At 39.2% G+C, this 12,158-nt stretch overlaps 2 protein-coding genes and 1 pseudogene across 2 annotated transcripts in view; 2 read left to right on the top strand and 1 right to left on the bottom strand.

The window, feature by feature from the left end:
• Positions 1-1,961, top strand: part of LOC111341119 (uncharacterized) — a 7,078-nt gene extending 5,117 nt beyond the window's left edge. The window contains exons 3-4 of the mRNA XM_088750860.1: positions 81-199; positions 915-1,961. Of these exons, the coding sequence (XP_088606986.1) occupies positions 81-199; positions 915-1,562 (767 nt within the window). The 3' untranslated portion in view covers positions 1,563-1,961. The remainder of the gene's footprint in view (positions 1-80; positions 200-914) is intronic.
• Positions 1-12,158, top strand: part of LOC148738376 (uncharacterized) — a 40,943-nt pseudogene that overhangs the window by 7,666 nt on the left and 21,119 nt on the right.
• On the bottom strand, positions 6,861-8,710 carry LOC148738377 (uncharacterized). The gene has a single exon (XM_088750855.1). The coding sequence runs from the start codon at positions 8,594-8,596 to the stop codon at positions 7,430-7,432; it is 1,167 nt and encodes a 388-aa protein (XP_088606981.1). The 5' UTR covers positions 8,597-8,710; the 3' UTR covers positions 6,861-7,429.

Below are 12,158 nucleotides of genomic sequence, written 5' to 3'. Positions count from 1 at the left end.
AGTGATTCAAAGACGCTATTAAGATAATTAATTAATAATGGAATCTATGCGATGGTTTCCATTTTGCTATCATTTCACAGTCCCTCTGGGCACTATTCCCGAATTGTCAGCCGAGTCCTGCATGGAAATCATCTTCAGTGAAGAAAAAGCTGTTAGCGGTATGTACTGGCTCAATGTCAGAGAACTGGGAATAGCACAGGTAATTGCTCACTTTTGCTAGTGTGATGTCGCATTGATCAAGTATTAATTTTACGGTATTTGTCTTTTGACGCGAACCTGAAGTCAAATGATCAAGCTGCTGTTGATACTGCAGTTTCCTATTTAGGCGTTATACATCTTACTTATAAAAAAGCAGTATCATAACTCCCGACAAATCCCCATCCTTCCGTTCGTGTGTTCGTGCGTTTGTCAGTACGCGTTCGCTTGAATGAGTACGTCGCAATGTGTATCTACAAAGGTAAGCCCACTGTGGAAACAAAATATTGCCTTCATTCTAAAATGTAGGCCAATTCTTCATGCTAATTTTATAAGTCGTGGTTACAGTTCTTACCCGCTTTACAGCGCAAAAAAATTCCCGTGTTGTATATACACATTGAAATGACTTCATGACTAAGCCATTAGCGATTTTGAGTCATGTCTGTAGTCTGTGTTAAATTGACAGAGATGAAAAGGTAGGAGTCGAGCCTGAAATAGTCTCATTGCTTCAGTTTAAAGCTCAGTAATAACGAATAGTGGCAATATTAATTTCGCCTTCATAATCCGCACTGCTTCAATTTACAATAGAGTACTTTTGGACAGCTATAAATGCGGCCAGCTCTCTGCCACTGTTGGCTTTAAGGTTTGAGTTTTCTTCCAGGTTTGTTAAATTTTTATATATATCATTGTCATTATCTTTATTTTAATCATTTTGTCAGGTCTATTGTGATTTTACAGGTGGCAGGCATGGGTGGAGCTTTGTTGCTCGGTTCTCAAACAGTGATACCAAGCATTGGATGAATGAGTCTGGTCAGTGGTGGTTTGATAAAAATGAAGCTTTCGGAAAAACCACTGATCCGTCTGACAACACTGACATGATATCACCATTGTTTTGGTTGCTAAACGGAAGTGACTTCAAGATCACCCGCAGCGACGACTCTATGCATGCTCCACTATTACAGACGATTGATAACTGTCTAGGAAGTCAGACACTCCGTTCGAAAGTCACAAACTACGGTGACTTCAGAAATGGTAAAGTTTGGCCCGAGGGCAAGTGCTTGGGAAAGTGCAAAGTGCAATATGGTGGACAGTACCAAATGACTGAGGGCTTTGGGAAGGCTACATGCAGCGGCGAAATGCAAGCTGCTGACGAGGTCGGCTTTTGGTGTGAGTGGGGTTGGAGTGGCGCCGTGATCATGATCGGAGGGGCCAGAGGTGCTTGTGGCAGAACTGACCACGGGATAGGAGTTACAACAGCAAAGAAAGCTTCATTTAAAAAAGAGGATGGACGACCGGAATACGATTTTGGAAATAGTGGATGGGGCTCACACACAAGGAGTTACTCATTAAACTTGTGGATAAAATAAAAATAGATAATGCAGTGGTGTGGTTTATCTTTTTACGTCCTTTTTCGTCGAGGCTAAACCCGTTCAGGGTTACATAGTGTGCCTGTCACTTTGGCACAATGAAGCTAATGTTTAATAGTTTAAACTGAGATATTTTAGGGTTTATTATTGATACATAGAAAAAACCAGGAAAGATTTATTACTCGACGTTTCGGGGTCATCATGACTCCATTATCAAGAGACTAGTTTAAAAACATGCAAATAAGGAAAGGTACAAGAATAGCATAAATTAGACTGAACGGCTTAAACAAACACCTTGGCGCGGATGGAATCCGTTTGCACGTTCAGTGTTGGCTTACGCATGCGAATATACAACATTTCATTAACAAGGCAATCAAATTTGCCGTTACATTTCGTGATGACGTTGACGTGATGACGTTTGATTGCCTTGTTAATGAAATGTTGTATATTCGCATGCGTAAGCCAACACTGAACGTGCAAACGGATTCCATCCGCGCCAAGGTGTTTGTTTAAGCCGTTCAGTCTAATTTATGCTATTCTTGTACCTTTCCTTATTTGCATGTTTTTAAACTAGTCTCTTGATAATGGAGTCATGATGACCCCGAAACGTCGAGTAATAAATCTTTCCTGGTTTTTTCTATGCCTTTGCTTTAGCAAATCCCTGCTGATCAAGTATTATTGATACATTGCAGAATTCGATGTTTCTGTGATTTCAAGATTTAAGCGCTTTATTTGCATGAAGCTTTTGGAATTTTTAAATTAGCTGTTGATACTTCAAACTGTTTATTTCACGGTTAGGTGTATTCTCCCTTTAGAGCACAGATGGGATGTGAACTCCCGGGGTTAAGAAACCACAACCAAATGAGAGTATTAGCGCTTACTTTTTTGTAATAGTAAAGGGAAATATTTGTTGAAGTTAGAGCAGTAAATGGAGGTAGTAGGTTGTAAGAACAAGGCACTGCCACATTAAAGAAGAAGCTATTTGATCTAAAACTCTTGGTTCAAAATTGTATTTTTAAATAATGTTTTCGAATAAATGCGTTCAAATATCTTATCAATTTCAAGGGTTGGTTACTTTTAATCTTTAAAATAAATTAAACGTTAGAGCTCCTTGTTATGCACAAGATTATTTCGGAAAAGGATAAATGAAATGTTTCGAAAGCGTGCGGGTGAAAGGAGGTTATATGTGCCCGTGGAGAAAAACGAAAAACAGAAAACATAATTAACTATTTCTGTACACATCAACTAGTCAAACAGCGTCCTTGTGACGGACGGTAGAATATCCTTAAAACATCTAAATATGATTGGCTAAAATGTTACTACAAAGAATAACCTAAAAATTGGACGCCTATTACAATCAAAGTTCGAGAACTGCCGTCAAGTTCTGCGATTGCCTAAAAGCTCTCTAACATCAAGAAAGTTTTCGTTTTATTTCGTTTTTGAGGACATAACAGTTTGACGCCACTTGTTTTTTGTCGCTTTGGTGTTCCCTCTTGAGCAAGTTTTATCCTGCCCAGATGGTTGGCTTTTCTTTGGAAACATTTTACAGATTAACCGTTTATTATGCGTCTCGAAATTTGAAATGATTTAGTTTTCTGAGATCACCCGTGTGTTGCGATGACATGAAGATTCACTGGTAATTAAGATAGGGACTCTCATCGGTTACGCCTAATTGAGATTAAAATTTGACGCCTGGAAACCGCTCAGCCGTGCAAGGTCAAACTCGTCGGCTTAGTCCGTTGTCCCCACTCTTCGAGTGCCTCCGGCAGTGAAGGAGCTCCCGCCTTGCATAGATTTCACCCCAAGAGCTTCCCTGACGTGCTAATTTCCAATTTTTTTTACCGTTTTTTTTTACTATTACAAAGGACCGCGCCAAAAAGGAGTGACTACTCGTATCTCTTAATGTTTCTCATTGTAAATAGGTTTAAACATTTACCAAGACAACTGTCAAGCAGATCAAGAACTTTGTTTTCGAGACGTGTTTTCGTTACAGACACTTCATAACATGTAAGTCCCTAGATTATTATAGACGAGTATTTTATATCTTCACTTTTAATTATTCGACTCTTTAGTTCAATGCCGTATCTTAGCATTTCCATCCACTCTGTTCTTTGTGGGAGAACGTCTTGTTAATCACACCATAGCAAACATCAGTGTGATTGAGAAGGACACGTGTGAATATCGTTGTTGCCTCAACCAATACTGTGTTACCATCAACTTTTATTTTGGACAAACTGAAGCAAGAGCACACAACTGTGAACCCAATAACTCAACGGGTAAAGAATACGACAATGATCTGGTGTTAACAATGAATTCTGTATACCATGGAACGAAGGTACGAGATGCCATATATCAATCCCTCTGTCCTCGCTTTTTCGGGCGATTGATGAAAATGGGGGGGGGGGGGGTGGGGGGTGGATATTCTTTTTATCCATATTTGAAAAAAAATATATACATCATTCACTATGGCCCCAACGCCATTAATAAAGGCAAAAAATTTGTCTCGGTCGTTGTTCAGCTTGATTAAAACTGATCGCTGTTTTTCTCCTAATTAAGAAAGCATAAATACCAATACTATTTTTGCTGGGGTCAAAATGTATGAGATAGTCGTCTTAGAGCATTTTTGTGTAAAATAGTTTTAATCTAACCGTTTAAAACGTGTTATAGAATTACCCACTTTACTTATGCTTAAACTTTGATATACTAGGTTGGAGAGCTGATTCAATTAGATCCCTCTCAAAGCGTAAGGGATTCATTGAGCGCTGACTAAGGTCAATTTGTACTATTCTTGGGAAAGATACTTTACTCTTTGATAGCCTATCTACAAACGCCCTGTTCCAAATTTAGCTCTGCAAGCAAAGTGAGTTAGTCTTTCACGCAACTGGTTTTTTTAATGAAGTTTTGCGTTCAAGCTCCATGCAAGAACAACTCAACATGCCAGTCGGGATTTACAAGGAAAAATGGTAAAACGGTACAATGAAAACGGTAAAACGAAAACCGTAAACTTTTAAAGCGAATATAGATATATTTTTTGATACATTATGCTCCTCTAATTTCTTTTTATTTCGTCATTTACTCGATCTTTCTTTAGATGGTTGTCTAATTAGAGTTTTTATTCCTACTTCTTACATCTTGCTAGTTTGATTTCTCTTGTATGGTCAGATTCCTTTTTCTTTATCCAGAGGATCATATTTAAGCGTACAAAGTCCACTTCCAGCCAATGTGAAGCTCTTGATTTTACTTAATTGATGCCATTTATTTGCCCTGATTTTAAGCGAAGTCCAGGGCACATAACGACGGTGTCTATTCTTTTAATAAAGTATATTCTCTCATTATCAGATATTGACGAATGCACTCAAGGATCCCATGACTGTCTTCCTGACCTTGCGTATTGTATCAACACAGAAGGGTCATACAGCTGTAATTGTAATGTTGGATACATAGGAGATGGGAAAATAAGCTGCCAGCAACCGAAAGGTACAGTGTAAATAAAGTGCAGTGCATTCTTTGCTAATCTGAGTTTTCACTAAAGCTTTATTCTTCAAAGGTGTTTGCCGAATTTATCGATGACATAATTTAACATTTTCCTGGTAGAGGATCAGAGAGACCTCCAGGGTTGTACCTTTAGCGGAAGTCATTCCAACAGATCCGTTTGATAGTCGGAAAAGCTCAGGATGAAAGACTAAGGAAGTGATCTTAAGCGACGGATTTTGAGTTCTAGATTAGAAGAGGACTTCGAAAAGACCCTTTAAGAGTTATCTTTGAGTCTGCTACCGCCTCTCAAAAAATCGACCACTTCTCCCCAATACTGACCATTTTTCGTTCTTATCATACTCATTACGTGTATATATGGGATTTCTCGTGAACCATCAGTCATCATAAACAACCTCTTTTGGTATCTTTGTTTAAGAAATTGAAATGACTCATAGTGTTTAAGTGGAAACATAGCTGGTTCCCTGTTTCTGATCGCTATAGTGCCGAAATACCTCGTGTCGTTTTACTTAGATACGAGCAAAAAAAGTAAAATAAGCATCAGACCGGCGGACACGGTGAATGTATCGTTTTAATCGCATCTATTATTTTAATAAAATCGCCCTAAATAATTAGATATACGAATGATAACCCTTCAAAATATCTTTTTAAGAATGTGAAGATTACCAAGTAGTGAGCACAAGTGACAGACGGACCAATAACACTAAGAAATGTTTCTCGTGTGATAACTTCCTCTCTGGTTGGTATCGTTTCAAGGATGCTGCTGGTGCGCGCATGCCTACCGCCTGCCCACCTACTTACAGGTGTTGTACCCACTCAACTTGTTGGCTAAACGGAGTCCATCCTACTACAGCGGACGGAAAAGTTACAAGAGAGGTCTGCTTTTATTGGAATTTAAATTGTTGTCACCGGAGCATCAATATGGAAGTGAGGAACTGTGGCTCTTATTTTGTTTATAATCTTTCCCCGGTACCAGTTTGCAATCTGCGATATTGCACCACTGATTAGCTGATGGAGCACAGTTGCGGGCAGTACCTGGTACTCGCAGCAATGATAACAACAGAAGTAACAATAAATGAACTCGAATTAACAATTGGTTCATGCTTTAGCGTGCTATATCGAGTTATGGAGCACGCGGAAAGTTTGGAGAGCACGAAAGAGGCGTAAGAGTTGCCCGAGGCGATAGCCGAGGGCAACTCTAGCTTCTTGAGTGCTCTCCGAACTTCCTAAGTGCTCCATAACTCGATAGCGTACAGCTAGAAGCATGAAAGAATTGTTTTAGAACATAGCCGGTGGAATTTTGCATCAAATCTGACACGAAGAACGGACAACAATATCAGAATTGATTGTTCGCGGTAAGCGAAATATTAAACACAAAAGCGCGCTATATAAGGAAGTCTTCCCTGGGAAGACCTAGGCTCATTTGTCACTCACCGTTGACGTGTGCGGGTCAAATTTAAATGCTGGTAGACGAACAAAAGGAGCTAATGAGATATCTATTCTTTACTTCCACCAGCATGGTGGCATGAGGTAACGTGCAAACCACCTACTTCGATCTCAAATTTACCGCCACAAATAAAAACAGTTTCCTCAGGAGAAAGGAACTTGACAAATCTCAAAAATTCTTGTATTGCGATGAAGACATAAAACAATTTTGAGGGATGCGCCTGCTGTTCACTGCTTTGGAGTAGCTGTAGCTCAAGCTGAATTGACTCTTAGAGTTCTACATCACACGACAGTTGATTGACAAATAGTCCAGTGGGACCTAAGACCACTTTTATAGCGCGCCTTCGTGTTTAAGCAAAATAGGAAATAGTTTTTATTTCAAGTTTTCTGTTTAAGGCTCGAGCTTTATTTTATTGCAGTTTAAATACTTAATTCTTTATTTTTAAAAAAGAAATCAAGCTCAAGAATAGATCTTTTAATTAACAGTTATTTCCTGATTAAATATAAAATTCTCCTAACGACAGAGAAGAAACTCTGCGGTTTAATTGGTTAATTTACAACACGCCACATTTTCTGTTTCTCTGAGAAAACGAACACTTCGCGCAAGAGAAGAGTTAACATAAGTCAAAATCAGATACAATGAATACAATGAATACAATGAATCAAAATATATGAACTTCATATATTTCATTGTATCTGATTTATCACTTTCACGGGTTTATTACGAATCAACTTAACGGCCTGCTCCCAGTTGGCTTGTTGGCTCAATTGGTAGAGCGCTGCACTAGTATCGCAGAAGTCAGTGGTTCGAGTCCCGTACAGGCCTGATTTTTTTCAGGTCTGATTTTCGCTATTGCTTAAATAGCGCTATCTACTGCGAGGATCGTGCATCATACGTATAAGTCAAAATACTTCAAAAAGTATATCGATTACCGGAAATAGACCATCGCAAAACGGTCTGAGTAAACACTGAGAAGAGTATAACAGTAAACGTCAACAAGTGTGGCTAAAATTTGATCTAAGAGTGATGTGGACATTTTGTTGTTAAAGAAAGATCCGAAGCCGCTTGTGGTTTTGTCACTTGCAGTGGACACAACGAGGCCGTTTTCCCACACTTCTTTCTTTATGTTTATGGCAGTGACAGTGGCAAGAGATTCGGATCTGTCAGAGGTCAAGCTTTTCGAAAGGACTTCGCTGCAGGTGCGAGGCTGAGATCTCGAGGGCTGCGTGTTGTAATGTAAAAGACTCTGTTCGCCACGGTGACCAGAGATTGCCATTATGTGATGGTTCTCTACACCAGCATTGGACCATAAGGTGATTTCGGTGGCTCTGATGCTGTGGTTGGTGTACATTTTGGAGAGTTTTGCTTCCTCACTGATGCTTTTCATCATTCCGTCGAGTTTGTTGCCACCAATTGGTCGGGCGTCGAACCAAACTTTATCGTCATATTTCTCCTTAGAATTCTTTTTCGGATACTGAAAGAAAGCATCGCACCGAGGATTGAGTTTGGCCATGTAAAACTTCAAAGCTTTGTATCCGTCGTTCTCTTCAGGTGTTTCATACATTCTTGCCAATTTCTCGTTGCTGGATACATCAGTCACTCTTCCGGGATGGTTTTTTGTCGCTTCATCATGCGCCATTGTGACAAATCTTCTTCCCAACGCATCAACTTCAAACTTGAAGCTCGTTTTCTTCAGCTGCCTCTGACCTTCTCTTCCTCTCCGACAAAAGAATAAAATAACGTGAAACCATACATTGCGGAGGAGGGCGAGTGGATTATTCAGTGCAATGGCAGGCGAGGCTTTCAACTTAATCAAGTCTTCGCTCTCTATGGCTGGCTTGTGGGTGACATTTTCCTTGCCCTGGAGCTTCAAACGGACTATCTGAGCGTTTAACATTTCATTTGATCGTTTAAATCGAGGATCTGAACTCAGTTTGAGCCCTCTGCTTAGGGTTGGTGCATTCAGGTATCTCTCAAAAGAGTGCATGAAACCAAGGTGAGAGGTTTTGCTGTGGGATTCCCCGGACTTGTTCCTCTCTTCGGCATAGAACCTGCGCAGGTTTGTGTCCAGTTGTCCTACCGTCATGTTTTCCATTGAAGTTTGTATTTGTTTCTCGTTACACCAAGCTAAAATAAAAACAAGTTTTCTTTGAGTTTAAAAAGAAACCATTTAAAACTTATTTTCGTGAAGGAAAACCAGACAGAAAGACTGTTATTGCTACGTCTGTAATTTGATGTAATTAAATGTGTTAATCCTTTTGCAAACAATTTTTCCTTGAGTTTTATTATTCCCGAGAACAACTGTAAATATATATTTAACAATTTTAAAACGGAAAAATTTAAGCTTACCTTTGAAGGTTGAAACAGACCAATTTGTCATTTGTTTGGTTTTACCAGAGTGTCTTTCTGTCAAAATTTGTTGCACTTCACCCTCGGACAGTGAAGCGAATCGTGACGGCGCTGATGCCGAGTCTCCTTTCCCGTTGTTTTTCTTTTTTTCTGCCACATTTAAGAACTCTAACCCAAGGGAAAAGGTCGGAAAATTGTCTTCATTTTGGGACTGGTGGGACGAGTCTCAGTTTGTATACATTATTGTCGCAAGGTATATTATTTTTCCCCGCGCAAACAATGGCCGCTCGCGCGTAAAAAAAATTTTCTGGCGAAGCGATTTGCTCACGCTATGAGCGTGCACTATCAGGATTTTGAGCACGCTTACGTATAATGAATTGGATTGCGCGGCTGTGCTAGCTATGTTCTAAGCCAGAATATTCTAAAACTTAAGTGAATAGTAGAACAGCAAGATTGTTTTCTTCAGAAAGTGTAAAGTTTAAGAGCAAATGTGGCCAAAAATCGAACATTTTCAAAATATGGTGGCAACAGCCAAAAAATCGATTCAGCTCATATTGTCAAGTTAGGTCGGCCTTATGGTGAAACAAAGCACTACATACTTCGTTTGGCTGAATATCGATTTATTTTGGAGAAATCGATAACAACTGAATTTCGCCAAAATGTCGCTTCTGAAGCTCAAAATTACAGACGAATCTCGGAGCGTCGCGCCACGAATTGAAAACACTTGGACCGATAAAAAGTACTAAGTCTTTAAAAACAACATCAATACATGTGTTGAATGCAATTTGAGCAATTTTTGATCATTTACTTACACAATCTAATTGAATTTGTCCGACCCGCTTCTAACAAGATTAAAAATGGGTCAAAAGTAACCCGTTATTTAACGATGTGGTAAATAAAATAATCCACTGAAAATCTGGCTTTTGGAAGGCGAAGTGTGGTTCTTTTCGATCTCCAACGGATTTTTTGGGGTAATAATTCATTGCGATTTAATCAAATTTTAAAGTTGGACAAAATGAGCTGATTTGACGGTGCCGTTAGTTATTCGAAAATGTACACATTCACAAGCAAACTCAATTGTTTCGCATTTTACATCCGGTCTACAGCTTATTTAACATAATATCATCTTACCGTTCATATTGCTGTATCACTAAAGGTGATTGCAGTCTTGAAATTGTTGCATCGCTCCCACAATGGCGATATAACTTGGCAGGATAGTCAGCACCTCTTGATAATGATTGTTTACAAAGCGTTTCACTGGGTTTCTCCATTTCCATTTCGTTCAAAAGGAGGCTGTAATTACCTCACCTAAGAGATCCTTGTTTAAATATAGTCTTCAACCAAACCGCGAACCAAACGTTCGCTGAATTAATGTTGCTTGTTCAGAAACATGTTACACGTGTGCGGAATAACGCTAATTAATTCACAATGAGTCTACCGAGATCGACAACTCCGCAAAAATACAACTTTGGACTGCGAAGCACGTGGCTAAAGGAACTATGGCCAAGTGTTACATGTAAGAAACAGGAGCAAACAATTATTTAACTCCGATCTTTATTGAGTTAAATTTTTATTTAGTGAATTATTGTTTCGTTTGATAAAGCTCATTTTAGGACAAAAAGAACGAAAGGTAAACCTAGTTCGGTGATTAAAACCACTGCCTGCTGCAACATTATTGTATTTTACTGTTGATAAGATTTCAACTTCCCTGCACTCTTACTTAATTTTCTTCGGTTGACCGTATGTTGTTTTCAAAATGAGTTATAGTCAAACCTATTTCATGAAATTCAGAGGCGTATTTTTATCGTTAATCGCTGATACCACACTGATGATCTATAAACACTTGGGGCTTTGTGTGGAAAGGAACCGGTCGAGGTGACAATTGCCTTGAAAGGAAGTCAGGATTTTAAATGATTTATAAGTATTTTTTAAGACGCTGAAAGATTGAATCGTATTTGTTTTCTCTTCCTTACTATTTTAATCGCTATAGATTGTTTGATTAATTACAGAAATTACCTTGAAACTGGCATAAAACGAATTGCATGCAGAGAAAAGATGTGAACTCTGCAAAAGCGGTGCGTGTCGTTCTTCTCATAAGGATATCTGCTGCTCGTTCAAAACTACAGTAACAGTGCACTGTGACTTCGACAAACGATCCAGAAAACGGGAAACAGTAATTATACCTCTTCTTGCTTGTTTAAGGTGGATTGAGAACCATTCCACTTGTCTTGGTTTTCCGGGCCGGCCAAAAGACGAAGTTGACCTAATTCTTAGCCAAGCAACCGTATTCTCTCCTCCTGTTAACATACATACCATGACAATTTGTCCCTCGCCTAGTGCAAAGCTTGGTTTGGGGTTGACGATAGGCTCTAAGTTCGAGGCGCCGAGTACGTTTTGATATATCAAACCATGCTCAATAATATATCGCCATATAAAGCATTGATTGGCTTTGGACTTCGATAAGAAGTAGTCATTCACTTCTTAAATTTATCATCTTGGAAGGAAATATTAGGGAGATAGGCATAACATGGGTTTGTTTACTTTCTTTTTTCTTGTTAAATCTAGATTTCAGTCTTTTCCCATTGGGCGTGAACATTCTAGTCTGACCAGACAACAGGCTTATGTTAAATTTGTCATTGCGCATCAGCTACGCTCTATGATATTTCGCCATATAATGCATTGATGGCTTTGGACCCGACCATATTTGAGGGGGATAGATCACTGCTTACTTGGCTACATTCTTGGGAAAGAATACTAAATAACTCACTAGTTGAGTTAATTTTTCAAAGCCACTGTTTCCAAAATGCAAGTACCGTATTTGACTGATGTAGGTATACCGACTCGCACTCGAGTCTGCTGTATCAGCTGGTACAATGATTACTCGAAGCGATTCTTGAGTTCTGAGATACGTAGAAATGGTTTCATTTCCAGGCGTGAGTTTTTTTTGGACCACTGCCGGGAAAAGATGAGTGTGAATGATGTGAACGTGTGCTACCTGGGTCGTAGTCTTACTACCGGCACGAGTAACTTAACAAGGCACAGTAGCCTCTGGGGAAGAAACAGTAGAGACATAAAGCTGTTGAACGTTGGCTAGTACAAACATTTCAGCGAAAGTCGTGGTTTTCCAGGTTTGACCCTTATAAAACTTCTTTTAAGTAAACAAATATTCAAACACTACACTCATCTCCGTTGCGTATCTGCAATGATGCACGATGAGCTATGCCCTTTGTAGATCTTTCGCTCTTTTTTGTCTTAAAATAGGCTTCACCCATCCAGGTACCTTGAAACATTAAATTATGATACATTGA

This window comes from Stylophora pistillata, chromosome 2 (assembly GCF_964205215.1).
Source record: "Stylophora pistillata chromosome 2, jaStyPist1.2, whole genome shotgun sequence".
NCBI lineage: Eukaryota > Metazoa > Cnidaria > Anthozoa > Scleractinia > Pocilloporidae > Stylophora > Stylophora pistillata.
Note: the sequence above shows the minus strand (reverse complement) of the source record. Positions and strands in the feature narration are given on the sequence as shown.

What these genes read in the sequence shown, in the direction of transcription:
- LOC148738377 (XM_088750855.1), bottom strand. Translation starts at nt 8,596, where the DNA reads ATGGAAAACATGACGGTAGGACAACTGGACACAAACCTGCGCAGGTTC.